We start from the raw sequence: 27,786 nt of genomic DNA, 5'->3' as shown, positions 1-27,786 counted from the left end.
CCTGGGAGCTGCCCAAAACTTAAAAAAACTCACTGACTTTCATCAACTTTGGATTGTATATTGCCTCTGTATGAGATGGATTTCAGTTATGCCATAATGATGATGTACCTTCTGTGTTTGCAAAATGAAAGAGTATTGTGTAGTTAGTAGAATCAATATTTGATATTGAACTGTAAAACGCCAGATATTTGCAGGGACCTCAGGAATTTTGGTCACATTTATGGCAGCTTTTGAATGCCTTTAACTAGATGATTTACTGCCCATTTTATGCAATTTTATGGCAGAAACTTTTAGAGGACCAGAGACGGCTTAAACGTGAGCAAGAAGAAGCTGATATTGCAGCTAGAAGGCACACAGGGGTTATTCCAACGCACCATCAGTTTATCACTAATGAGCGATTTGGGGACCTCCTAAATGTAGACGATACAGCAAAGAGGAAATCTGGGTCAGAGGTCTGTTTTAGTTACCTCAGTCTGCTGCTTGACCCAAAGCAATAATTGCCTCTCACAATGTTGTGCTTTAGGCCGACATTAGCTCTTCAGAGAATGTCGTTTGTTGTTTTTTTTCCACCTTCCCCTTTCCCATTCTGGCTTCATTTAGATCTGCTTTGACTCTTGTGCCTGGTAAATTAATTGATAGCTCTATACCAAGCTGCATATATTAAAGCATGCCTGCTGAGAATTGCTGGTGCACACCTGTGATGCATGCCTTTAAATATCAGCTACTTAGTGAATCAAAGGCATTCTACATCTTTTGCATCATATTGCTACATTGTCTTCTTGTCTGTGCCTTATGCTTAGAAACTTCATGTCTTGTTGATCCTGGCCGTGTCACATAGGGTGTTTTTTTTAGAAATGCGTAGTTTTTTCTCTTGAAATATGCTTAATATGCTCTAGAAACAATCGGAAAAAGTCTCAGCATATTTCACTGCGTATGACCTGGTTGGACTTTTCTGAAAGAGACAAAGGAAGAGGTAGATGGGTTTTCCAAGAGCCCCAAGGCACTTTTTCCAAAGACTGGATCCTAGTCCAGGTGTCATGGCCAAATGCTTTTTCTGCCTCACATGGACTGCTGCTGGACTCTTGGCATCAGCTGTTTCCCCAGAGGTGCTGCATTGTGGTGATGGGTGGGGTGGTCACCGTATGGCTAGAGTACACCTGTCTGCCCTTTATCTGGTTTCAAATGCTCTGGAGCCTCATGAATGTGACTACTATTTATTTTATGCTCTATTATCAAAATGACTTTAAAATTGTCTGAATATTTTGTGGCCATTAGAAAATCAGCCGAGTAAATCAAGCTTTAAAGTCTACGCCTGCTGTCAACATCGTTTTTGTCTTTGTAGCCACCAAAGACTTTTTTAGACACATACTTAATTTATTTATATTTTCTCCTCACCTTTGTCTCTTTTCTACGAATTGATATGGAGTACATGGGTCATATTGCAGTATTCAACAGGGTCAGGTAATAATAAGAGCCACATCAAATAATATCCTACTGTTTTTTCCCAGCTAGTAAATTTTTCTTTTCCATTCAAATCTCAAAATAAATTTGGTCCTGGAGCCCCAGTAACTTTAGTTACTGAAGCAGCTTTCATTTTTCAGGATTAGTCACATTTAAACATTTACTGCTGCTAAATCCATTTCCTGTAGAGCTCTTAATTACTGCTATACCAGAAGTTGGCACTTTGTGTCGTGGTGGGAGATGCCCATCCAGCATACTTGGACTGTAATACCAGTTGCACGCAAGCTTGTAGCAGAATACCTGCATCCAAGTTTTTCCCCATGCTAATGTTAGCTATAGAAGAGTTTGGGTGCTTTTCCTCAGAAGAGGGTTGAAAACCTAGTTATTATTTTAATGTGTTGATTTTTTTTTTTTTTTTTATCTCTAGATGAGACCTGCTAGAGCCAAGTTTGACTTTAAAGCACAGACGCTAAAGTGAGTACAGCTTGTTATGACCGCCTTGAGTGTTATTCCTCCGCTTTTTCCTCTAGGATGCAGCATTTATGAAGTGTCATGCAATTGGATTCGTGTTTTGGGAGTGTCTTCCCAGCAGCTCAAAGCAAAGGTGTCCTTATTAAGGCAGCAAAAGTAATATGAGTCTCACAGATCATAGCCTCTGAAGGACCTTAAGGAAAATATCTTATTTCTCAGTGCATCTCTGTCCCCCATGATTTTTAGGGCAGCCCACATTCTTTACTGGAACAAGTGAGTGCTCCTCTGAGGGTGGGTGGAGCCACAGGAGAGCAGCATTCACTTCACTATGCCAAGCATAGCCCAAATACAGAAGGGACTTAAAAAGATGCCTAGCTTTAAGTGTGTAGGTGGGCCCTTGACTCAGGATTTCCCTGATTTAGGGCCTGGAAGTTTGCAGAGTGGTCACTGCTCTCCTGGCATCTGTGCGTACATAGCGGGTGTTTGTGGTGTCATTTTTGTACCTCCAAGCCCTGTTATGGTCCTTTTGGTGAATCACACAGCACTACTTGTTCTTTTTGGGAAACACTGCTTTGAAGAGAAAGCCTGGAAGGCCTTTCCCTCTGCATGAGGCTAGAGAAGCTCTCATTTTAATATTGCTAGGAGGGAAGAAAGAAGAACAGAATTCAATAAAGGACCTCTTGTTTTTCTTCTCAGGTGCTAATGTCCTGGGAATATTTTTGTTATATGTTGTACAGGTGATGATTTGTAATGATTTACATAGCATCTCCCCAGCACCTCTAATAAAACTGAGGCAGATGTAAGGTGTAACTGTTGTGTCTCTTGAGCAGAACATACCAGGGTGCCAGACAAAAGGAGAGCTTGTGAAAAACATCTTAGGAAAGGCTATGTTGTTTGTTTTCTTCTGGGGATCCAAATAGTAGGTTTATGAGTCTAGTACAAGCTGCCCATAGTAGACGTTCTTCAAGATGCAGACATTCCTAAATTTAGCACTGAAGACTGTAGATTAAAATTCCAGTTGTTAGCCCAGTTGAGGTCAGTGGTTGCACAACCACAGGCTGGCCAGAAATGTAATCATTGCAGGATCAACATTGGCATGTGAGGAGGTTAATCTAATCAACAAACTAGCTCACATTAAAATCATGTGTTGCTTTGGAAGGCACTTGTGACATGACTGTTTCAAAACAGTAATTGAGGGCTGTTCATCATATCCAACATGGAAAGCAGCCAGTGTCATCTTTGGCTTAAGCTTGACCTCATTGCTGCTGTAGAGTGTGTGATTAGTAGGGCACTTATAAGCCAGCTTTCTTTAACAGGATGCTCAAAGAGCCAGAGAGTCCCTGCACATCACAATGCAAACAGAGTAATTCTCAACATTTAACTTTCACTTGGGGTAGAGCACACTGTGTATCAACAGACTGATGCATACCTTGGTACCTAGGGATTACTGGACAGAAAAAGAACACATCTGTTCTCCAGTGAAGTTCTGATGGAGTGCTTGTGTTGTTAACAGGGAACTTCCTCTGCAAAAAGGAGATATTGTTTACATTTACAAGCAGATTGACCAGAACTGGTTCGAAGGTGAACACCATGGCAGAGTTGGCATCTTCCCACGATCATACATAGAGGTAGCTGCTTTCCTTGCAGGTGTTCTCTTTGTCCACTCCCTTTCTGCCAGTGACCAGTTTACAGGCTTTTCATATGAGACTTACCTGATTGTTTGTTCATTCTAGCTCCTTCCACCAGCTGAGAAAGCTCAGCCCAAAAAGCCATTACCATTGCAAGTATTGGAATATGGAGATGCTATTGCTAAATTCAACTTCAATGGGGATACCCAAGTGGAAATGTCCTTCAGAAAGGTAGGACTTTTGTTGTCATGATGAATTGAATTCAGACATGGTGATGTTTTTAGCATTGGTAACTTGCAATGTCCAAATGAAAGCTCCAATAAGATGAACTCTCTATTCAGGAAGGATTACTTCTCATTATCCGTGTTTTTACTCTACAGTCATTATTTAGTGCATTGTAGTTACTGTTGCAAGTAGGCTGAATCAAGAAGTGTTAATTATTTCCTTAGGGCTAACTGAGAATGTTCTTTGAGCACAAGTGCTGAAAGCCTGTCTCTGCAAGGCAAGTTAGATACTTGGTGACATGCCTCTCCAATCTGAGAGTATTCAGTGGAGATGCACACAGTCCACAAAAATAGTGATTTAGTAAAGAAGGAAACTGGATTCACCTTCCTTCATACTACAAACCAAATCATTGAGCAAGCGAAGCTCTGTGGTGTTGGAGTGACTGACTAGACCTGACTGCAGAGTGAAGAGGTGGGAAGGGATTGTGTAATGGCTGTTCAGAACAAAGTCAGCCATATTTAGATTAAGTAGCAGTATTTCTCCATCTCAACCGACCTTCTGTTTTGATGCTCAGATTAGATCTTGTCTGTCTGCTCTTTTAATTACACATGAAGCTGGGACTTGCAGTTTATATTAAGGATCTGAAAGTCACTTCATTTGTCAGCAAAACACGAGAGAACATAGAGAGACCTAGGTTAAACTGCAGACCTGTGCATACTTTCTGTACACCTCATACCTCTGAGAGGCTTGTGGTCAGCCTAAAACTGCTGGTTTCCATTTTTTAACTGGCTTTAGCAAGTAGGGTCTTGAAAATGTGAGCATAACTTAGTCTGCAGGCAGCCCAAGTCAACACCAGAAAATCTGCATTTTTTCCTTCTCTCAGCTGAAAAATATTGTTCCCACCCAGAGTTTAGGGTTAGGATCACATAACTGGAAATAGGGGAAGCTGATTATTATTAGGTCAGCTGCAGCAAGATTAAAAATGTCATCTGCTTTGGAATGTTGAAATTTGTTAAAATAGAACTATGTTGCTATTCCTTCTTGTAGGGTGAAAGGATCACATTGATTCGACGAGTGGATGAGAACTGGTATGAAGGAAGAATCTCTGGCACCAGTCGCCAAGGCATCTTCCCTGTCACTTATGTGGAAGTGCTCAAACGGCCAGTGGTCAAGAATGCCATTGACTATCCTGACCCACCAGTGTCCCTCTCCCCCAGCCGCAGCATCACAGCTTCACCACAGGTATCTGGACTAAGTGCAGCCAGTTTCAGCACTTTGCAGAACAGAGGGATGTTGCCATTGCTGTGTAAGAAGAAATAGCTGAAAAAAAGCTGTAGCTAAGACTAGTATTTTGTGCCATAAAAACCATGTGCTCCCTGCAGTATGCTGCAACTGCAGGAAAAGGTCATGTTTCATTACCAGAAAGGTTAATGAGTGGATCATTTGGGGATTTGGAGACCCAGCTTTTTACCTCTGATCTGTAGCTTCAATCCAGGCCAGGTTGCAAGGGCTGCAGTTCACAGCCATGGGATTAAATTTCACTGCCAGAGATGGAATGAATTGGTGATCCAGCTTCTCCTGAGTGTGTGTTTACACTTTACAGACCTTCACTGTGATGAGTGAATTTCATATTATGACTATTAAAAGGGTGTCACAGACTGCTATAGTCATTATGTTGATCCCAGTCAGCTTGAATTAAGCTGTATACTTGCCCCTATCTGTTCCAGTTCATGAACAAGATTTAGGGAGACAGGCTCAGGAGAGAAGCCTGTATTATTTAAAATGGGTGCTAAATGAACTCGAGTTTTGGTAGCAGGTCAGTCTGGCATTTGCCATGAATATTAGATTCACTATGAATCATACTGTAGTTCAAAGCAGAAATCAACATGGCAGCAGATATGGGGATCCCAGAATGTTTGCTGTGGAAAATTTATCAGAGAGGCACCAAGTCTCTAAATCCCTTTGTTCTGCTCCCATCCTGCAAATACTTAAGTTCAGTATATATAATACTTAAGTTCAGTATATATAATACTTAAGGTCAGTATACCTACTTGGGTCATGACCATGAGGTTCTGGTGCATCCCTCTCTCACCTGTGGGACCAAAGCAAGGTCATTCTGAGGTTAAGGCTGGAAGGAACATAGGTGAAGAATTGGGATTGGGAGGAAGGGATAATACAGTACAAGATGGATGGGAAAAAAAGGAAAAAAATGCCATGATTCGTGCCTGTTGTCTGTCTGGATATTCCTGAAAAGGAGTGGTTTTAGTCTTAGCCACTGTGTAAGGAGGAAAAACTTGTTGCTTGTTTGGGATTGCCTGTCAAAGTGGACTTCGGCTGAGCTTTTCTGTTTGAGCTTGACAGCCTCTCCATAGCTGTGGCCTATCTGCCACAAGCTCTCTGCAAGCTTCTGACAGAAGGGATTATATCCACCTATTTTTGATTTCCTTTGCTATTCTTTTGATTCCTCCCCTAGTAAATCAATTTTCTCCCTGCTTTTTTGCCTGACTTAGCAGAGGACTAAGAACTATTCTGAGCAATGCTAATGTAGCTGTTCTCACTGATGTCACTCAGGGTAAGAGCTAAGGGCAAGACTTGTATATGTCCTGCCCTTATAAACATAGGATGTATTTTACTGTATTTTAAAGAGCAAATAGCCACAGGTGGCTTTTGTGATCCCTTTCTCCTGCCACAGCTTCCTCAATATAAGTTTCTTGAGGAGAAGGCATTGCTCATGCTAGAGTTGGATGAAGTCAAAATTCGCTGCAGCAGTGAATTCTGACTGGGTCTGCAGTGTGAGTTATGGGCCCCCAGCTGTTGCTGCCAGGCCAGTCAAATGCTGCATTCTGCCATCATGGGTGATGGCTTCAACTGCTCCCTGAGGAACTTAAGGCATATGGTATGAAGTCAGAGGTCTTCCACAAGATGTTTTGTGTCTGGGATCCTGGCAAAGTCTGGAGAAGGGTATTAGCAACACAGATACAGACTGGACCCTGTGGTTGGGGTAGCTGTGGGACAGCATGTTCTCCAACAGGATGCACTATAGAAAACTTATGCACGTGGTCACAGATCTGCTTCTCTCTACACTCGCTCTCTCTCCTTTTACTTGTGCTCAGTTTTGTATTTCCTTTATTATTTTTTTGTTCATTTCTTTCTTTTTCTCTCCTGCTTTTGTCTCTTTCAAGTCTCCCAGCTCTGAGCTGCTCCATACACCAACTCCTCCGCCTTTGCCTTTCGCGCGCCGCGCCCTATCTCCAGAGGTGCAGGCGGTCACCTCTGAGTGGATTGCTCTGACCGTGGGAGTGTCTCCCAGCACCACTCCTGCCATAACTCCTCCATTGCCTCCTCTGCCTGAAGCCTCCCTCTCTCACGCTGACTATCTCTCGCCTTCTGCTGCAGCCAGCCCTTCCCCCACACTCAGCCTCCACCATTCTCATCTCTCTGGCTCCTCGACTCCCAGGTCCATTAAGTCCCCATTGCCCTCTTACTCATCTAGACCTCAGTCCTCTGCCCACAGTTTCTATCAGGCCACTCCACAAAGCGAAGAAAAGTTTGTTGACTCCCCTCCTCCCAGCGTGACCTACTCTAACTCCTCTCGCTGGGCAGTGGAGAGCCCCGAAAGCATCCTGGCAGAGCAGCGGGACACCACTGGCAGCCAAGCCTGGTTCCAAAAGACTAGAGAGGGCAGCAGCAACCCCGAGCAGAGCGCTCACGCTGTTCCCAAGATCTCTGTTGAGCGCTGCCTGAAACCATCCCAACTAGACATGCGTGCGAGCCCAGAAAAGAGACCTGTGGGTTCCTCTGAGGACAACCAGTTGTGTCAGGAGCTAATGGCTATTGTTCAGGGAGGTAAAACAGAGAAAAAAGACGTGAGGAAAGGTGATCTGGGAAAGTTTCAAAGCGGGGAAAAGAAGGTACTTCTCCTGCATGTGTGTGTGCTGCTCTGAATTGCTGATTTTTATTTAACTGGCGTGTTGAGGTTTGTGCTGCTCTGCTGGCCAGGCAGAGCCAGTGGCTGCCACATGTCATTTTGATGATCCTAAGGCTGTCTTCCAGGGGTCACCAGTGGCATTCACTTGATAGCAGATCAAAAGGTTTTAGAAGAGGGCTCCAGAGCAGTGTAGTGAAAATTATTTTAGAATGGGTAATAATGCAGGACTGACACAATCAGCCACGTCTAATGAGGTGATTGTCCCAGATAGTGGCTATTACCAAATGTGTCAGATCAAAGTATCACACAGGCCTCGTGCCTGCATACCTCACTGTGTAGAATAAAGACAATTCCTTGCTATTCAGAGATTTTCCAGTGTGGATCATCTTTGGTTATACAATTTGTTTGTTCCTTCTAAATTCAAGGGCTGAAAAGCCTTGTAAAGCCTGGCTCCTAGAATCACAAAAGCTGTGCCCTGTTGGTCCTGCAGCCTATGATTTAGTGAACCTTAGTCTGGGATGTGCCTGACTAAGGGAGTCTTGATTGTTATCTCTGTGTTGAATGGAAATTATTACCTTTGCATTCCTAAAACAATATGAAAGGCTGTAGCCACTAATGGGAATAAGACCTAGGGATACTTCTGCCCAAGAGTTTTCAATTATATAGCCGTATGTTACAATGAAAGGATACATGTGAAACTCTCCATAGCTTCTACAACCTGTCTTCTGCCCTCAGTCTTAGTATAGAAGATACGCCTCTCCTTGCAGCTCTCAGTTGACTTGAGGTGTCCATTGTGGGCTACAGCCAGCCCAAATATATTACAGCACCCCCATGAGTGGAACTTCGGAGAGGTCAAAATCATAGAATTATAAATACTGTCTTGGATGGACTGCGAAAGCCTCCATCTAGATGGACATACCCCATCTAGACAACATTAAATAATGAGAAACTAGGGTTTCCAAGATGACATGTTTCACACTGGGAAATCTTATGACAAATAATTTGATTTCTACTTGAATCATAACCAGAAGTATACTGAGAGCTGTGTAAAGACTGTACTGTTTACCATCTAGATGTGTTTTAGTAGCATTTTTTACAGACATAACCTGCATGTTTAAAATAAAATGAAGTGATCAGCTCAGACAAACCAACTAGAAACTGCACTTGCCCTTGCATGGAGTTACTGTTGCTGTGTGTGCTTTAAATTTACTGGATAGTAGATGCTCTTATCACTAGCAGTGATTGTGATAGGAGAGTGTGTGCCAAGCTGACCAAATTTTCTTTTCTTCAAAAGACTACAGACTCAAAAGTATTCTCTTCATCTGCTTCTCTTACTTCCTCTACCCTCTCTTCCTCTACTGTCACAACACAGCCACCTCCCAGACTTACACGCAGAATCAGTAAGCCACAGGTAATCATCTTTGCTGATTACTGTTCCATTACTTAGAGTTGTCTCCATGCCATGCCATTGTTTTGTCATATGCTTATTTAGCCATTCATTGATTCCACAGGTGAGATAATTTTCCTCTCATTTAGAATTTTTATTAAAAAAAAAAAAAAAAAAAAATTACTTCCAGACTGTGCAGAAGAGCATATATGGGCAAAATCTTCAACTGGTGCAAATCCACATAGCTCAAGTCCAGGTTTCTGCCCATTTGTACCAGCTGAGGATCTGCTTTTCTGTTCCTCCAAAAGATTAACTCAGGGCTTACTTAGTTCTGACCTTGAGTTCCTACATCTTGGTTGCATTATAAGGCAGTGTTGGTGACCTCCTTAGCAGGAATGATGTAGCATGAGATAATTTGGTTTGAGTATTGTTTAACCACCTGAGATCAGGATTCAGGATTTGAGCACCTTAGAGCTGGGGATAAGGCATACACAACTTGGTATCCACAATGTCAGAGGCCTGTTCTGGTCTTCTCAGGTAGGATTCAGAGGTTCTGAGCTCTATTGATGAGAGCTACAAATGTTTTTAAAGAGGAATGCAGTAGGGTCTGTGCAGCTCAGGCTTAGCACTGTGTGGCTGAGGTTCCCAGGTTCTGAGAATGAGTGGTACTCACAACTGCTGGTACCTCATCAGTCCTTCCAGGCAGCTTCCACAAGATGGCAATATTTGAAACAAAACTCACAGTTAGCAAAATCTGGACTCTTTTTAGTGATGGATATTGGGGAAGCAATCTTTGGCTTGATCAGTGAACCAAGCATGCTGCTAGTGTAAGATGAGAGTGGGAAGCGGTTGCCAATGTTACTTCTTTTCTTGATCAGTTTATGAGAGATATAGCTTTAACCCTGACATTTTCCTTTTACCTTTACTGATTTTCCTCCAATTGTGAGCTTGCACAACTTTTTACTGAACAACCACCTCCTGCTTCCCTTTCAGTCTCAATATCTGAGTCCAATAGGATACGTGTTCTGCTTCATGTTAAAAATCCACATAAGTTTCCTGTGTTGGCCTTTCTCCTGACCCCTGATCTGCTTGGTCCTGTGGGTGTTTACACTGGATATATGTGGTCTGAAACAGCATTTAGAGAAAGACGTTTCTCCCAAGGGATGGCTAGCACACAGTTCTATTTTGAATGTTGCACCTGGTTGTAATAGGACCCTGTGGCCTTTTTTTGGAGTCAATGTCAAGTCAATATTTATATTTTATATGCCTTGACAATCATAGCATTGTCAGCGTCAAGTTAAAACTGTGTGTGACATTACCCAGTAGTTTTGACCTTCTTTCCAGCTCTGAATCTATGATTTTTTAGGGAACAGGAGTGGTATTTATATTGCAAATGACTTCTTATTATCTGTGTGACCTATACAGAGGCTGATGGCTTCAGCAGAACTTCAGGTAATGCCCTGGAGGCTTTTCAAAAATCAGTACCTCTTGATTGATTTTAATCAAATGAGAAAAGCACTTAGCAGACATGGAAATGAGCCATTACATTTGAGTTTTGTTTCCATTGCTGTCCATCCCTGGTGTATGAGGTACTTTACGATCTTGAATTTTAGTTTTCTTTCTCATCATTGAGAGCCTCTCCAGTTATAAAATTCTGACTGAGAGTTATTTGCAAGTTAAGGACCCCTTTGGTACAGGACTGGTGTAAGGATTGTGTTCTTGCCTGTTAAGTAAAAATATAAATTGCAATGGCTCTTTGAGCTACTCTGAATTTTCCTTCTGTTTGCTATTAGTTCAAACTAAAAGGAAAACAGAACCACTCCACAGCACGTGAAAGATATTCTAAGTATAACTTACCGATAATTTGTTTCAATATTCTAGAAAAACGTGATATTAAGGAGTAATGTAATCTGTCAAATCAGTTTATTTCGGGGGACCTACAGGAATTTTCCAGTTTAATTCCTGTTTTACTCTGAGGTCCTTTTAGCACACTGTGACAGTCGGCAGTGGTGCTAGCACAGTGTGATCAGTGCAACAGCTTCAGCCCTGGGGCTGGGCTGTAGCTGTGGGGTGGAGAAGGCAGGAGTGACTGACCAAAGGTCCCTATGTCACCTGCAAGCATGAGGGCTGTTAGTGGGGACCTGTCTGCTCCTTTGCACTTGTACAAAACCACTCTGGCAGAGTGGTGAGTAATTTCACCTGGTTTTGGCCAGTAGAGAGGAGAGCATATGAGGTGTATGTTCAGACCTCCATGTTCCCTAGTACAGACCAACTTACCCTTATTTAGTATGTTAATTACTTTGCACCATATCCAAGGTAAACTTTTATCCTCCTTCCAGTGGTTCCCTGTTGCTCCACAGATTCAGCATGGCAGTGTTTCTGCTGAGTGCTTACTGTCCAAGGCAGAGCTGCCCAGCCTGCAGCAGGCGTTGGTACCTGCTTATGGGAAATGCATTTTTCTGCTGTAGACACAGCCTTTAGCTTCTGATCCAGGGGCTGGGGAGTCTTTCCACTGACTATGACAGCCTTTAGGTCAGGTGCTCCACTCTGCAGCCTTTTCAGTGTCCTTTGTGAGAGCTCTTCAGCCAGCTTTCCATTCACTTTCACCAGAGCTGGGGCTTGCTATGTGCAGGGGTTTTCCTTTTTTCTTTTGCCTGGGCTGGAGAAGCCTCCCTGCTCATGGTTCTCCATTCACGTGTGGGAGCATCACTGCTGATGTTTGCCCTTCTCTGAGGGGATAACAATTTGTCTTACTGTCTTGTCTATCTGTCAGTCTGTTCTGTTTAACTTTCTCTTTGCTCATGTAGTCCTTTAACTCCCAGCTGAAATGGATGAAAGAAGACATGTAAATGAGACCTGCAGTGGATAGATGCTCTGATGCTACTTGACCTGTCTAGGAACAGAGAGAGCTCAAGCATCTCTCTTCCTAATATTTAAAACCTGCCTTAGAGCTTTTCTAGGCTCTTAATGTAGAACCTTTTTCTGGTAATTTTACAAACTTGTGGTGCTCTTTAGACCCATCCTCAAACACTATATGAGGTGGAAACAGTGGTCAGCTGAGTTTTAGGACTGACTGTACTGCATATTTGTATACATAGTCTGTAGACATGGAGACAGAGAGACTTAAGCACTCGCTTAAGTTTATTCACTTAGTCTTTACAAAAAGTGTGGTTGGAGGGGTAGGACTTGAGGTGTCCTCATGGGTTGTGAATACTTGGTCACTTTTAGGGCCCTCTGTTTTGCTCCAGCAGCAGCAGGGCTGGCTCACTCTTTTTGGGGAACCTCTGTGTTTTATACTTCGGAGCTGTGCCCCACACTTGCTGATTCCTCAGCCACCTGTGGCACAAGGAGCCACTGACATAGGTAGCATATAGGCTTTCTGAAACTGTGTTTGAAGAGCATTTAGACTTGTAACACTTTTTTTCTCCCTTTAATCTGCTATCTCCCTGTAAGAATAGTGTAGGGTTTGTTTGGCTGATTTGAAAAAAAAAAAAAAAGAAGCCAGCTAGATCATGCTATCAAGGTCACTTGTTTAAAGCAGTGGGGTGGTACATTTACAACCTAAAATTATAGTATTTGATCTGGTCGGTTTTTCGTCCTATTTGGCTGATACTGCATAGTTGCTGACTGTATGGTGTTTCATGGCCTCACTGCAGGGCTCTGCTGTAGCCCAGGAGCACTTCTCTTCTCCAGTGTTTTGGTAGGAGCTGCCTGGATCTCTGGAGCAGAGGCCAGAGGGATCTGCTTTGTCGTGTGTCTTTCAGGAACTGGAAGCTGCTAGGAGGGCAGGGGACTGCTTGGCCTTTGCTCCTGCCCAGCTGCCTCATAGAAGTTCCTATGAGAATCCTGCCAGGAAAGGGAATGTGGCCAGGGTTCTGTTGCTGGTAGGCTGCACCTACTGGTTATGCACATACAAGCTTGCACCATGGAGCATTCAGAGGTAGTGTCAATTTTTTAGCTTTCAAATAACTAATTTAATTCATCATTATTAATGCTTTCAGGAGGAAAAGTGGGTCAGGAAGGTCACAAGTAATCAATGGGAAATGGACCATGTGGTCTTAGGAGCTCATGGAGCAATTCCAGCTGTCAATTTATTAGTATGGAGTCGAGAGGCACTTTCTTGAATAAAAGAAAAAAAAAATCATTCTTACAGCTGCCTCAGCCTGGAAATTGATTTCCCCAGCTACTTAACCACCTGAGTTAGCTCTGATCTTGTCATATTTGATGCACTATATCCAGTTGGTCTGCTCAGTATTAACTTCAAATTTGTAATTTTTCCATTTGCCTTTCAGGCCTGATGACAGGCAGGCAGGAAGGACTTCTAGAAATCCTGTGACAATTTCAGGCTCCAGTAAATGCTTTGATTGCAAATTGCACTGCAGTTAGTCCATTCAAGTTATGTTTAATTTTCTTTCTATAGAAATGTACATGGTAACAGAGCATTGCTTCTTAGGGCAGTGATCCCAGATTCCAGCCCCAGACAGTAGAGCTGACAACAAAGGAGTTGCTGTGGGGCTGGGTTGGCCTAGCGTGGGTCACAGTCCTAGAGAAAAGAGACTGTTTGCTTTAATACAGTGATGGGCACAGCTCCAGAGGTCCAAGATGTGGTTCAGAGGAGCTTTGAGAATAGGAATTAGACAGGGATGAGCTCATCACCCTGCACTTCTCTTCTCCAGACTCTTTGAGCATGCTTGTGCTGAAGGTATCACACAGACCTCTTTATCTTCCGCTTCTGCTGTGTCTTGGTATGCCATGAGAAAGCAAGCCTTTTACTCAAGGGCACTGTTGAAGTGAATAAAGAGGTAGACAGAAAGCATAACAATTTAGACCTTTGAAATTTAGTTTGGAATTTGTGTTGAATGATCACAGAAGATGGTCATGCTGTATATCTTATCCAATCCACTTTACCAAGTAGCATTGCAGGCAGTACACTAGTTCAGACATCCCAGTTACTCCCAGCATGCCCCTTGTTTTCAGTAGGTGTATGAATATGCAAAAGTATGCCAAACCAGGCTGTGGATACCTGTGTGACTTTTTCAGTGATGTTTCCCTTCCTCATAAAACCTTCATCCTCAAACACCCTGATTTTCCTTGCTGTGCCCTGGGACACACGCAAGTCCCTGTGAAGAGTTGTGACTGGGGAAAGAGGCAGGGCAGAATCCAGCAGCTTCACTGGTGGTGGTGTTTGGAGATGGGTTTTCCAGTCAGATCCTCCTGTGCCTGTTGTGGGAACTAACAGAACATTTCAGATCCCTGCTTGGCACAGGCTGAAGTGATTTTGACGGGGCTACGTGGCATTCTGAGGACCTGAACTGTTTTTTTTTTTTAAGAAGAAAGCGATTTGCTGTTCTCTTCCATGTCAAAGTCATTGAGGACTTGAGCAGCAGATTTTTCTCAGCATGCTTTTGGCCTTTCAGTTTTGATGCTCTCAAGTATGTGCTCCTGTCCTTGTTCTTTTTCCCCTGCAGGAATGCAATATGACACTATGTACCATTTCTGGCTGTAGCTGTGTCCATAACCTTCCACTCTGATTCCTTGCTCTAAGCTTCTGTTTTGCTGTCATCTTTCTCTTTGCAGCATTTTGTGTGCTGCAGTGCAGTTGTGTTACTGTAGCCTCAATGTCTCTTGAGTAAATGAAGGACCTTGCTGTCTAAGAAGTGTGATGTTGGGGTGGGGAGGGGAAGAGTTGTTCATTTTCTTTTGTCTGCACTCCACTGACATTTTTTTTAAAATCTGACCAATGTAACATCTGCTAAAATGTCTTCCTTATCATTTGCTTGGTGATCACACAGCCTTCTCACCATTCATTGAGAGCTGGACCAGATCTCACAGAGTCTGAAAAGAGCTATGTGGTAAGGCCCCTGTTTGACTCAGATGTGTAGTCCTAGACACTCTTCACCCAGACAGTAACACCTCAGTAGAGATAAAATGCCAGCACTATTTTTAATTGCAAAGTAGGTACATATTTGTCTATCTGCATATACGGTTTTGTTTGCAACAGAAAAAAAGGAATTTAACAATTAGAAAAACTGTCATAGTCAACGAGGAGTTGGGCTAATTGTGCTGCCAGACCCTGAGTATAAGTTAAATGAAGCCAAATGCATGAATGGAGCAGCCCACATCACCTTGCATTCTGAACTGACTTCATAGCATTTGTAATGGTGCCACTGCATAACTAATTGCAACCTCTTATGCTGCTGCTTTTAAGAATATATGCATATATATTTGTTACAAATCTTCAAACTAAATGCCAAATTCTTCTGTATCTTGCCTGTTTTTCCATGCTTACACCTGGATCCCTTCTGCACTCCACTACCTGGATATTTACCTGGATCTACAACTCTTTTTTTTTTTTTTTTTACTGGACTTATGTGCTGCAACTGGAATGTCCCATCTCTTCTTGTCTATATTTTCCCCTCCCTTCCCCCTGTTGACTGTCCTTTGGGTGTTCTTGGATGTCAATGCTGCCTACCACGCAGGAAGCTGTTTGCAATGAGATCATAAACATTGCAGAAAAGTCTGTTCATTACTGCAGTACTATTTCTCAGCCTCTTGACTCTCGCCACAAGGTGACCACTAATGACCATAAACCATCTCTCATCATTTCTCAGCAACCTCAAGCACAGCAGCAAGGAGCCAGCCCTGAGCGAAGTCAAACACCACGAGACATGTAAGTCCTTTTGGTTCCCATCTCTTCCAGGGGCCTTATTTCTGACTGGTGGTGAAGATAGGGAGATATGAGAGTTTTCAGTGTTTCAGGAGTTAATTAGAATTATGCAGAAACATCAGCTTTGCTTTAAAGAACAAAAATAGCCACGTATCATCACGGGTAGTTTCAGACTGTGACCTTTATGTCTGTATAGCACTTGAAACAATGACCTCATGATCCAGGACTGGGTCTCTATTATAGAGACGGTCTCAATGTCTTTGTATCTTGAAGCTGGAGACAAGTTAATATCCACTGGCTACACCTGACTCATATGGTGTGATCAGTGTGTTCACTGCTGTTCTTAGCTCCTCACAGTACAGTGAGCTGTCTCGACACTGATGCCACTTGGTGCATTGTTGGCCTGTTCCGCAGGTGAGAATAGTAGCCTGCACTGTGTCCTGGGGACTGACTGTGTCCTGGGGACTGCTCCTTGGCAGTTAGTTCATGAAAGGAGCCTTTGCTTTCCCTTTATACAGAACAGAAAGTCTCACATTCGTTCTGTTTTCACTTCCCACAGGCAGGAGACTGAAGCTTCCCCAAATTTGCCCACTTGATTGTTTCCACTCCGTAAGGCTCCTCTAATAAATACAAATACAGAGTTCCTCTGGAGCAATTGCTGTCTCAGGGCAGGATTCAACCTTGGGTTTTGTTTGCACCATACCTCCTTAGCCATGACTGATCCAGCAAACTTAGTGCCGTACAGTAGGCAGTATCTTTTTCTGAAGTCCTTTCCTCTGTCATTTGGTCACTCATAGCCCTGCCTATGTGTCTGGGTAAGGGAACAGATGTCTCATTTAGCCAGGAATGAGTGTATCCAGGTTTTGGCTTGCATTCATAGGGTCTCTAGGTGCTACATATTAGGAAGACTGGTTCTTTCAGTCTGTGCAGACAACTACATGACAAAGAGGAAACAGAAGCTCTCCACGTATCCCACATGGTGCAGGCATGACAGTTTTTACTATCGTGGCCCTTTGACCACAGCCAGCTCTATGCAGTTGGCTTCCAGCTCTCAAGAGGAAAACACAAGTCCAGACTGCATTGAACAACACATAGTAGGAATCAGGGGAAGGGAAACCTCTCTTGATGGGGTGTCAGAGAAATCCAGTTGCTAACATGTAGTATCTTTCTGGTTTTAGAGTTAGCTATCAAGCCCTCTACAGCTATACTCCTCAGAATGATGATGAGCTGGAACTGAGGGATGGTGACATTGTCGATGTCATGGAGAAATGCGATGACGGCTGGTTTGTGGGTGAGTGTGATACTTGCATGTCAGCAGAGCTTTTTGGGATGAGCAATTTTGCAGGATATCTGGAATTTGCTTTCATTTGTGGGGTCAAAATGGTGAAAAAATCAACTTAAATTTTTCCACAATTTTCTGATCTTTTCCCACAAGAATATTGAAATTAAGCTGCAGGTTGGTGGACCTTTGTTTTCCTTGCTAAGTCTTTAGTTTTCCTTTTTTTATCTTAGTATCTCCATTCCCCTCTTCTTCCTGATCCTTCTTGCTCAGGCAGGTGACAGAGCAACAGAGGGAACCAAAGAAAACTGGATTTCTGTAGCATTTCCAAAGCCAAGGGAGCCATGACAAGTTACAGAAAGTGGCAAAGTAGGGGATGAAAGGAACGCATGGGTAGGAGTTGCAGTCCCTGAAAATACAGACTCAACTGTATGTTTAGCAAAATCCTTTACCTTAAAAGAGTGCAAGTCTAGACAGTGTTCTCCATCTCAACACTGCAAATCTAGACTTGTTATTTCTTAACGGAGATTAGCTCACTTACACTGACAGGAGTTTGGCTTCTAGCCTATAGGCATAGGAGCTTTCACCAGCACCTTATTAATTGTTAAAGGAAGACCAAAGGTGATGAATAGCAGAACTAATTGTGATCTGGTCTGTACCAAAAGGCTTTTTGATCAGGACTCCTATTTAGTATTAGAAATCAATGCCTCCAGGCAGAAGAGGTTGTCACCTCTTCGTTTTTAAACCCCTAAGCCTTCCTTGCATGTCTCCCTCTTATTCTGGATTCCTTGTGTTTTATTCTGCAACAGGTACATCCAGGAGAACAAGGCAATTCGGCACCTTCCCAGGCAACTACGTGAAGCTTTTGTACCTGTAAAATAACAGTGATCCCACCATGTCAGTGATGGGATTGTTTTCCAGATGATATTTTTAAACAGTGAAGAAACAGACAATTTATGAATGTAATGGACAAGAGACGAGATGTGTTAGGAGGATGTGGTTACGTGGTACAGTATTGAGTTGAATGTGTAGCCCTGCTTCCACGGAGTCAGGGTGTGATTTGTTTGCTGAAGAAGAGACAGTTTCTAGTTTACAGTGCTGCCTTTGTGTATTCCTCTCCCTTCCTCGGCAAGAGTTTTGATGATAATCTTAATTTGTACGGAGTACTTACCTCTGAGAAGGCTTCAGGGAAGCAAGTGGTATAGGTTTTGTTTGTGTTGAGGTAGGATAGTGCTTTGGGCAGTACGCAGCCACTCATGTTCATTGGCAAGTTTCAGGGAGGTCAGGCTTTCTTCCCAGTTTCTGCCTCTCTGAAGACTCACTTTGCTCTGCTTTCCACTTCATGTCATGCATCTTAAGACCCAGCAGAGACAGAGGATGGCTGACAGAGTTAAACTGCAGGGCGCTGTGTGGAAAAGGAGTTTGGGACTGGTTTAATCCAGAGATGTCAGATAAAGCATAATGCAAATGTGCAAAAATCCCAAACCCTTTAATAACATTACTAATCTCTGCAGGTTTTTTTCTTTTGTGCAGGGGGGTGTGTGTGTGTGAGTGTATTGTGTGCATCAAAATGAACTGAGTCCTTGTTTTTAAAGAGAAATCAGCCTGGCTTTGACATTTATCTGCACAAAGAATAGAACCAATAAGCAGAACATCCGTGAGAGCAAATCCTGGTTTTGAGTCCTACAGTTGTTCACTTTCTCTGCTCCTCATACCCTGTTGCTGGCCCTAAAGGATCACACACTTTTTGCAGTATATGCCTTGGGATGAAGGTTTTGCTTCTTTCCCAGCATTAAATCTTAGTGGCTCTATTAAATCTGAGCAACATTATCACTGAGGGTGCCTTTTTTTTTTTTCCTTTTTGTTACAGTGTTGATGGTAGGTCTCAAATAAAACATGCATTTTGGCTGCCTCTTAGTCATACAAAAAAGTCTTATCAATTTCGAGTGCTGTTCCCAGCAGTTACTACCAGTTACATAGATTTGTTGTATTTCCTTGAGGAGAAAAAATAACATGGCTTGGCTGGATGCTTGCCTGTAAATCCACTCTGAATACTCTTTTGATAGACATTTTGTTATTAAGAAAAAGCATAAACAAAACCGGTTCTATCAGACTCTGCTTCCTACAATTACCGTACAAATAGCAAAGGGTTAGATTGCTATTTTGTCATAAGCCGTATTTAATAATATAAAATGCCTATTTTTATGCTGATGCTTTTATACAGATTTATTAAGAGTAACTACAACTAACTGTTAGCACGACTTGCAATGTTTTGATAAACTAGCCATGCTCCTGGGTTTGAAATCAAGTAGGCTTGTCTTCCGCCTAGGTCAGTGGAAGAGAAGACTCTGTGTCTCAGAAGTTTGACTGTAAATATGTATATTTAACTTTGTACAGACAATGTACTTACCTTGTATAGAAAAATAATTTAAACACATTGAGTGAAGGGAGGGAAAACAAGGCAGTTGTGAAAGGTTGGGATTTTTTTCCACTTTTATTTAAATGATGGAGTTCCATGTATGTTCACATAAAGAGTTTTAGCACAAAACATTCATTATGAAAGGCTTTCAGATATGACACAAAGCACTACTGTTTCTTTTCCGCAGAAGATACCTTGAATCCTGCATCTTATTTATGGGTTTGTTGTTCTGCTTTGGATTTGCCCTCCAGTTATTTGCAGCAATATTTAGGCCTGTTGCTAAGATTGGATAACATCAAATTAATCTATCCAGCGAAATAACATGTTGATATTGATTGTATATAACATACTCGTTTAGAGGTTAATTTTTGGTTCTTGCTCTTGTCAGTTTAAGTTACACACACACACACATACACACACACTCTCATATCCACACAAAATGCAACTTATTTTTGTGTTGATTTTTTGTTTCTTATTGCAGTGGATTACTATTTGACAATTAATAAATGGAATTATTGAATTACTATTGTGTTCCTTGTACAAATTATTAAATAAAATCTATTCTGGTTGTTCCTGTACTTTTGTACTAGTGCCCTGCTGTGGCTGTCTTTGGCTGTGTCCATATTGAGCTGTAGGTGTTTGCCATGGGCTTCCCCACTGTTCTGCACCTGAGGATCCTTGTGATTTGGCCTGAGCTCACTGGCTCTCCTTCCTGAGATATAGGCTGGCTGTGACTTTTTTGAAACCAGGGTGTAAAGCAGAGAAAAAATTGGTTTACACCCAGATCTCACTGTAATGTGGGGTTAGGGTGCAGCTGCTGTGGCGTGCATGCAGACCTGTGGGGCAGGAGTACACCCAAGTCTACTGGTTTACAAAGGGTCTTTGTGACTCACTCTCAGATGAGAAGACCACATAGGTTAAGTCAGATAAGAAACCCCAAATGCCAGCCTGTGTGTAGGAAGGGATGTCAACTGACATTGGGCTTATGTGTGCATTTTTAACCCTGACTTGGGTCAAAAGCTTTAAGACACTCACTTCTGTGGTAGCTGCATTCTGACTGGGCAAATATGGCTACAGCATTGAATCAAGGGGTTTGTGCAAGGTCTGTGGTGATCATGTCACATCTCCCAGCCCTGCAGCAATACAGCTAGCTGGGATTTTCTGGCAGTGCCTTCTGTAAGGGAACAGACCCTGAAGGAGTAGAGCAAGGGAAGGCAACAGCTGAGCTACCTGGGTGGGCTCCCTGGGGTCCAGTAATGCATGAGTACCCCAAATGCGCCCCACGCCCCTCCATACGTTTGGCTCCTGCATGCTGCCCATGCAGGACTGTGCTCACTCCAAAGACTGGTATTTCACAAGGAGTTTTAACTTCTTGGAGACCTCTACCTCAAACTGAGCCAAAATTGAGCAGATTCAAACTGTGGTGATGTGACCGGATAGTCTAGCAGACAGATAAACATTGCGGCTGTGCTCACAATGATTTTAGGAAGCCAAACTATAAACAAGCCCATCCTAAAACCAAACTACGAGGACAACAAAAGCCTCAAACTATTTTATGTATCTTTAGAAAGCACATAGACAGAAGCCCATTTTTCTGTTTCGCAGGTTACCTGATATAAAAGCTAAAGAGCAGCCTGGCTATGGCTTTGCTGCAGTCACAAGCACTGCTCACCTTTGCTTTACAGCATCCTGGACAGGAGGGGAGAGAGACTCATCTATAGCTGCTGAACATGGGTATTTATTGATGTCACACTCTATCCTAATCTAAGGTAAGGAACAAGCTAGAAATGGTTTTGTGAGTGAAGAGAGGGCAAGATGACCCAGCAGTGTGCCACAGTCCTCTGAAGTCCTGCACACCCTGCAGGAAAGGAGATTTCAGTGTCACTTTCTTCACTGCCAGGAGATGTGTAATGATGTGGTTGAAGAACTGCTTCTTTCTGATAGAGATTAATAGTCTGGACATATGGACCCTGGAAAAAAGAATTTGTGAAATGACAAGGTAGGAAAATTAAGGCAGACAAGAAAGGGGACTGCAGAAGCAAGGGTGGGCCTTGCAATGGGATCATTAATAGCCGTCCATGTCTTGTAGGACCGTAGCTGGGTGACCTTTGTCACCCCTACTTGCTGACTTCTCCATGCTCCCCAGCTGTGGCTGAATCCCTGCCTCAGCAGCAGCCTTGAGCTGTGGCTCACTGATGTTCTGATTGTGGGTGAGCTTATTTATTAACTAAATAAGCAGCAATGCTTGAACTCAAGTTGTAAACGCCAGCACCGTTGCTGTAACCAACCTCTCCCACCTTGTCTGTCATCAGAGTAGTGTGGGCTTAACATGCAACTGGAAAAACTTATTTTTCCTGAATCACAGCAGAGAAGGTTAGCTGAAAAAAACATATAGATGAATTCCTTCTGTTAGTGGTACCATGCTTAAGGGGCTAGATATAAACAAACCCCTGCCTAAAGCAGTGATGAACCTGGGATAAATTAGCAGAAAGATAATACCCTTCCCAGGCCCCGCCCTCACTCATCAATTCGTGGCTGGGAAACTGCACGCCAAGGCCGCTTATTTCCATCGCCCCCAGAGTTAACACTGCTCCAGGCTGGAGCAGGCCGAGACATATTTGCCTGTCCTGCCTGCGGGCCGCGGTCAGTTCTGCCGCGGGCGGGTGAGGGGTCGCGACACCGCGATTGCCGCCCGGGAAGGCGGCAGGACCCCCGGGCGGCGGGAGCTCGGCTGCCCGGGGCGGGGCGGGGCGGGGCGGTGCCGGCGGGGCGGGCCCTCGGCGGGCGGGCTGTGCCGGTGCGGGCGGCGGCGCTGCCGGGTGACCCGAGAGGTGCAGCGCGCACATGGGGACGCACCGCATCGTGCTGTCGGGCCCCGGGCCCTGGGGCTTCCGCCTGGTGGGCGGCCGGGACTTCGAGCAGCCCCTCGCCATCTCCCGGGTAGGGCGGGCGGCGCTGGGGGCGGCCGGGGCCGGGGTCTGGGTCTGGTCGGGCTGGCAGGTGGCACAACAGCGGGGTTGGTGACAGAGCCGTGGCAGGAGGGTGTGTGTATGTGTGGGGGGGGTGGATTGTCTTTTTCTCCCCCCTAGTTGTTTTGGGTTTTCTTTCGGAGGGGTTGGGGGGAGTGTTAAAGGAGAAATCCGTGGTGGCCCACGCAGCCCCTTCACCTGGAACAGACTGGGGTCTTTCCTTCCCACCGAACTTTCCTCCTCAGCCTCTCCGTAGGGAACCCCTCGGCGCAGGCAGTGGGAATCTCCTCAGCCCCGCCAGCCCCTGGTTCGGGTTTGGCAGCCCACCCCGTGGGAATCCGACTCCCCGAGGTGGGTTGAATGCTCGCCTGCCTTTGCTTGCCATGTATAGTTAGCAGTCTTTGTTTACAGAAGCCATGTTAAGGTGCGTTAGGTGCCTCTGCCCGACTCTGTTCGAAGTCCCTCTTGTCCCCCTCCCTTAAAGAGAAATTAGTTAGGAAATGACAAAATTTTGCATCTAAACGATTATAGAATCGTACCTTGATTTTCCCTGCTCCACTCCAGCACTTGCCCGTGGAACGCCAGGGCTCGGTTCAGGCTGCCTCTCTTTCCTGTCCCTGTCCCCGCCTGCACCCGGGTGCACGCAGGTGCTCGGCCGGGCTGTTCCTGGCCGGGAGCTGGGCCCTGTCCCAGCCGCTCCCTGCAGGCCGACAGGAGCACCGGCACCTCTGTGGGGCAGTGAGCCCCAAGCTCCCTGTGCCTTCCTGGCTTGGCACAGTGGAGTGCGCTGCTCAGAGTCTTCTCAGGGCTGGCTGCAGGCCTCTCCCAGGGGAGAAGGAATGAAGGAGTTGCTCAAAAGCCAACGGCGTCCATCGAGCTGCTGAGAGCATTGGGCGCAGCCACCATGGTACAATTTTGATGTGCCCGCAGGCCCCAGGTGAGGAAAGGCTGTGGGAAGTGGAATACACAAGAACTTCTGTGAAGTGCCCTTAAAGAAGACCAGGATGGTCAAACTTGTGGATTTTCATAAATGCCTTCTGCCACAGGGTCTCCTGCCATGGGGTTGTACATCCTGAAGGACCTCAGGTGCTATGGGTAAAGCTGCCAGCTCCAGGAAGGACACAGCTGGCAAGTGCTGTTAAACCCACAGAGGGGGGGAGATTTACTAGTTTTCTATGTAATCTCCTTCAATTACAGTAATAATGGCTCATTTTTCTAAAGCATTTTTGGAACATGAAAGCAGCTTTAGTATGGAGGAAGTGATATTTACTTCATTGTTATGGTAATTATGGCTATTTCCTTCCAGCAAAAGACTCAGGCAAAAGTGTGTCTGAAGCCTTACCTCACTACTGTTACCTCTTCTTGGTCCCGTTTGTCAATGCTTATAGGCACATACCAAGGGACATAGATCAGCTAAGTGGCAAAAATAACCACTCGTGAGAAATTGTGGCCCTGGAGACTAAAATGTAATAAAAGAGCCTCTCTGGTGGTGGTGACGTAAATGCTGACAATTAGCAGCTCTTATCAGGGCTTTCTCTTGTTGCCCCTCTGACATTTTTAATTTCCCCTCCAAGACTTCAAGTGATTAATCTTTCCTGTGGCTTGCTCCTAAGGCTCCTAGGTTTGTCCCCTTTGGCAGGTCCTCCTTTTACCATGTAAAAAATTATCTGATCCAGTTTTGACCTGTTTTAAAGAATGTGATCCTCCTTGTGTGGTGACTTTACAAGGCTATAACTTTGTTATTCTTGCTTATTTCATTTGGTACCTGTGCTCCCACCAGAGACCCTTTTGGGCACAGAGCCGTCCTTCCCTAGCAGGATGGGGTGAACTCTGGCTGTAGGACTCGTATCTGCCAAGGGTTATGAGGGCCTTGGTCCCACTGAGGTGTGATATGGGGGGCTACCTGAGGGGAACAAGAAGGTGTGGAGGCTGTAAGCTGTGATAAGAGCATTGTTCTAGGAGCAGGGGGTCATGTGGCTATCCCTCCTCAGCACTTGCAAGTTTACTTTGTGCTGCAGCAGTAGGAGGTGTGTCAGTGCACAGATGTGCTTGTAGGGAGCACTGTTTAGCAGGGTGCACAGGGCTGCCTGCCCCAGGCCAGGTGTGCGTTCTGGATTGCTCTGGGGAGTAGAATCCTCCTGCCACTGACAGCTGAGAGCACTGCAATTCAGGTATGCCATGTATGAGAAAGTCCCCTCGCACATAGCCAGTGGAGCCTGTCTCTGCCTCATCCAGGGCTGCCTGTCTCACTGACGGGGTCACCGTGCTGCTCCAGGTGTGTGCTGGCATGGTGGGGTGCCAGGAGAGAGACATCCATGCAGTCATGGGCCTGAACTGGGTGTCTTGCAGCTCTCTTTGAACCAGGTGCCTAAATTCAGCCTGCATTGCCTGCCAGGAGCTCAGATTTGGTTTCTGGTGGCATCATCCTGATGGTGAGCTGTTGAGCTTATCTTGGTATTTATGGCCCTCATCACTACAGTACCTCAACTCCTTGCTTGTGGCTTATGGCTTCTTAAGCTCACCTATGGTGATGTAAGGAGGGTTTATCCCAGTCATGCTGGTAGGAGGCAGCACCGCTTGAGTTGTCAAGGCATCTCATTCTCCAGAGGAAGTCTTTGGAGCTCGGTGTTGTCCTGGCTCCAAGGAGGATGAGGAGCACTGGTGCTGTGAGCATGGGAGCCAGCAGAGCAGCATGGCCAAGCATGGTGCTTCTGACTGACAGCAGCTGCATGGCACCAATGCCTGCTTGTGCCTTAGGAGAGCAGCAGATGAAAGATCGTGGCATTTCCACAGCTGCTCTGTCTTGTCTCTTGTCATTGTCCTACCTCCCTTTCTACTTGAAATGTGTGTTCAAACCTGCTTCAGGCTCAAACACATCACAAGCATCTTGTTGTGAGAATGTTTCTGGTTTCTTGGTTGTGTTGGACCAGTTCTCCCAGTGCAAGCTGTGTGGGGATTTCACAAGTGCTGCTCATGAGACTTTTTTGGGGAGTTTCCCTTCTCTTTAGGAGGGATGCTTCACAGATATTTCTGACTTACATTTCTTTTCAAAACTGCAGGGTTCTGGTGGACCCTTTATAACAGTCTTTGTTCAGAAAAAAAACCCCTAAACTTGTGTCGATCAGTGTGATGAACCCTGGACCACAGTCTGCTGGATTGCCTTCCAGGAGTAGGAAAGTCTTTATCACTCTTTGGGTGATACTGTACAGTGAGTCACTGGGGTAGAATTTGAAAAAAGCTCTTTCTGAGCTGTGGATAGACACAATACAGGATAGTAGTTTCTGTAGATCTGACCTATGCACAGGGTAGTTCCCAGTTAAATCCCACTGAGACTGGTGGAGCTGATGGAGGAAGCAAGCAGCATGTTTTATGAGGACAGAGGTTGATGAAGTGGAGCTGTCTGAAAAGCAGTGCAGTTGACAGACCCCTGCCCTCAGGTAACATGAGCTGCTGCCTGTTTGGATGCATTTGATTTTGATAAACATTGGAGCTTTTCGTTTCCAGTTGAATGTATACATGGAACTGTAAACCCTTGTTATTGAGATTATTTTTGTGGTTTGTGGTAGTGATTTTGAACATTTGACCCAAAATATGGGCAGAGTGGAGTTTTGCTCTGTTTTGTCATGTCAGAAATCTCCCAGCCCCATTAAGGAATGGTGTCTCTCAGAGTCTGTGAAACTGGACACTTTTGTTGTAAAAGTGAACAATTTTCCAGTGAAAAAATGATTTCAAGACAGACCAGTTATGCAAATAGATTAAAAAAAATGCAATCCCAACATGATGCTTGTTGCAATAATATGAATTCATCCCTGTTTAGTTTGATGTTTTATCTATTCATGGTATTTTAAAAGCTTAGAATTTATATAAAGTACAGAATTGGATCATAATTGAGTGTTTGAGTGTGTTGTTTTTGTTTAAGCACAGACCTCTGAAGCAGCTTTATAAACCTAAAGCTTGATTTGGTGATAAAACTGGACTTAATGGTCTGAAAGCAAGCATGTACCTGAATCTTGTGGTGTGAAAAGACATGAGGTTTAGCTTTGGTACTGGCTCATGTCCTTACCCTGTTAGCCAGTCACCCCAGTAGGAAGCAGCTGAGCCAAGGCATCCCAAAGCCACTGATGAGAGAGAGCCCCAGTGGTGTGGGACATGTTGATGAGCAACTCTTGTGAGGGTGGAGACTGTCCTCCCTCTGGAGCATGTCAGGGCTCAGCTGAGTGGCACAAACAGCAGGAGCCGGGCTGCAGCCTCTTCCCCAGGTGGGAAAAAAGACTGTGGCTGCAGGTTATTTTTCTGAGACATGGGGAGAGCTGCTTTACAGGGAGGCCACTGCTCCCAGAGAGGAGCTGGAATGCCTCCCCTCTGCCAAAGGAAACATGGGGTGTGGTGAATGTGATAGGATTTAGGGTTGGGCTGGCTTTCCTCCTCAGCCTGGGGAGCCTTGGCTGGACCCCGTTGTGCACACCTATGGCTGCAGTTCTGCCACACTGTCCAGCTTTTGTGTCTGTAACTGCAAACCCCAGCATTGTGCTTGGATCTTGTTCTGAGGCTGGCTGGGCAGAGGGAGGCAGCTGGGGAAAGCTGCTGGGGTTTATAGGAAGGTGATGGTGGCTATGTTTCCTGCTCTGATGTTTACTCTTGTGCTGCTGTTCGTGGCTGCTGGGTGGGGTGAGGGCTGTGGCACTATCAGCCCTGCTGTGCTGTGCCACACTGCCCAGGGTGCTGGGCAGAGCTGCTCCAGAACCAGAGAGCTGATAAGTGCCTGTGGAACACTGGCCATTAGGATCACCTGCCAAGAGCTTCTGGCCCTGCAGAGTTGTTGGGTTGGTGTTTAGAGGATGGATGATGCCTTGTGACTTTGCTCAGAGGGAGTCCTGTCTGATCTGTCTGAGCACATCAGGTATGGAGAACAGAGGTTGTGCCCCTACAGACTTTGAAGTCAGTGTCAACGCTGGCAGTTTCCTGGGCAGCTGCTACAGCTGGGAAGGCCTGTGCTTCAAAGATAGAAATGGCTGCTGAGAAGAGGAAAATACTTTTCTGATCTCCCTGGCTATCAGGGTTTGGATGAGAAGAAATCATCCTTAATTTTAGCAAGGGCAAAGCAGCAGAAGTTCCTTGTGGTAAATGCAGAGTACTTTGGGGCACAGGACAGGCTTGATCTTTTCCAGTCCTGTTTCCTGAGTCTCGGGGGGCAGTTCTATCTTGGAAATAACTTCTGAAAGAATTGGGATGCTAATTAAACTCCTACCAGAGTTACATACAAGAGCAGTATCCTTGTCTCTCCTAGGAGCCAGGGTTGTATTTTTTACAGTTCACCTTTTCAGACCAATTTGTTATGCAGCAGCTTGATGT

General features: G+C 44.7%; 2 protein-coding genes across 53 annotated transcripts in view; both read left to right on the top strand.

The window, feature by feature from the left end:
- The window catches only part of SORBS1 (sorbin and SH3 domain containing 1), a 167,375-nt gene extending 147,386 nt beyond the window's left edge, over nucleotides 1-19,989 (top strand). For 30 of the 50 annotated variants that reach the window (XM_050305551.1, XM_050305573.1, XM_050305565.1 and 27 more), the window contains 11 exons: nucleotides 285-452; nucleotides 1,889-1,935; nucleotides 3,446-3,560; nucleotides 3,666-3,791; nucleotides 4,833-5,027; nucleotides 6,968-7,696; nucleotides 9,008-9,124; nucleotides 14,893-14,952; nucleotides 15,580-15,770; nucleotides 16,946-17,058; nucleotides 17,856-19,989. In XM_050305551.1, the coding sequence (XP_050161508.1) occupies nucleotides 285-452; nucleotides 1,889-1,935; nucleotides 3,446-3,560; nucleotides 3,666-3,791; nucleotides 4,833-5,027; nucleotides 6,968-7,696; nucleotides 9,008-9,124; nucleotides 14,893-14,952; nucleotides 15,580-15,770; nucleotides 16,946-17,058; nucleotides 17,856-17,923 (1,929 nt within the window). In that variant the 3' untranslated portion in view covers nucleotides 17,924-19,989. The remainder of the gene's footprint in view (nucleotides 1-284; nucleotides 453-1,888; nucleotides 1,936-3,445; nucleotides 3,561-3,665; nucleotides 3,792-4,832; nucleotides 5,028-6,967; nucleotides 7,697-9,007; nucleotides 9,125-14,892; nucleotides 14,953-15,579; nucleotides 15,771-16,945; nucleotides 17,059-17,855) is intronic. The other 20 variants (XM_050305581.1, XM_050305592.1, XM_050305594.1 and 17 more) reach the window with 11 other exon arrangements.
- Nucleotides 19,990-21,215: 1,226 nt separating this feature from the next.
- Nucleotides 21,216-27,786, top strand: part of PDLIM1 (PDZ and LIM domain 1) — a 44,671-nt gene continuing 38,100 nt past the window's right edge. For 2 of the 3 annotated variants that reach the window (XM_050339417.1, XM_050339400.1), the window contains exon 1: nucleotides 22,262-22,405. In XM_050339417.1, the coding sequence (XP_050195374.1) occupies nucleotides 22,310-22,405 (96 nt within the window). In that variant the 5' untranslated portion in view covers nucleotides 22,262-22,309. Of the gene's footprint in view, nucleotides 21,235-22,261; nucleotides 22,406-27,786 lie in introns of those variants that run through there. The other variant, XM_050339410.1, reaches the window with a different exon arrangement.

Source organism: Myiozetetes cayanensis, unplaced genomic scaffold, assembly GCF_022539395.1.
Source record: "Myiozetetes cayanensis isolate MyiCay16 unplaced genomic scaffold, myiCay2020 scf10, whole genome shotgun sequence".
Classification (NCBI taxonomy): domain Eukaryota; kingdom Metazoa; phylum Chordata; class Aves; order Passeriformes; family Tyrannidae; genus Myiozetetes; species Myiozetetes cayanensis.
Note: the sequence above shows the minus strand (reverse complement) of the source record. Positions and strands in the feature narration are given on the sequence as shown.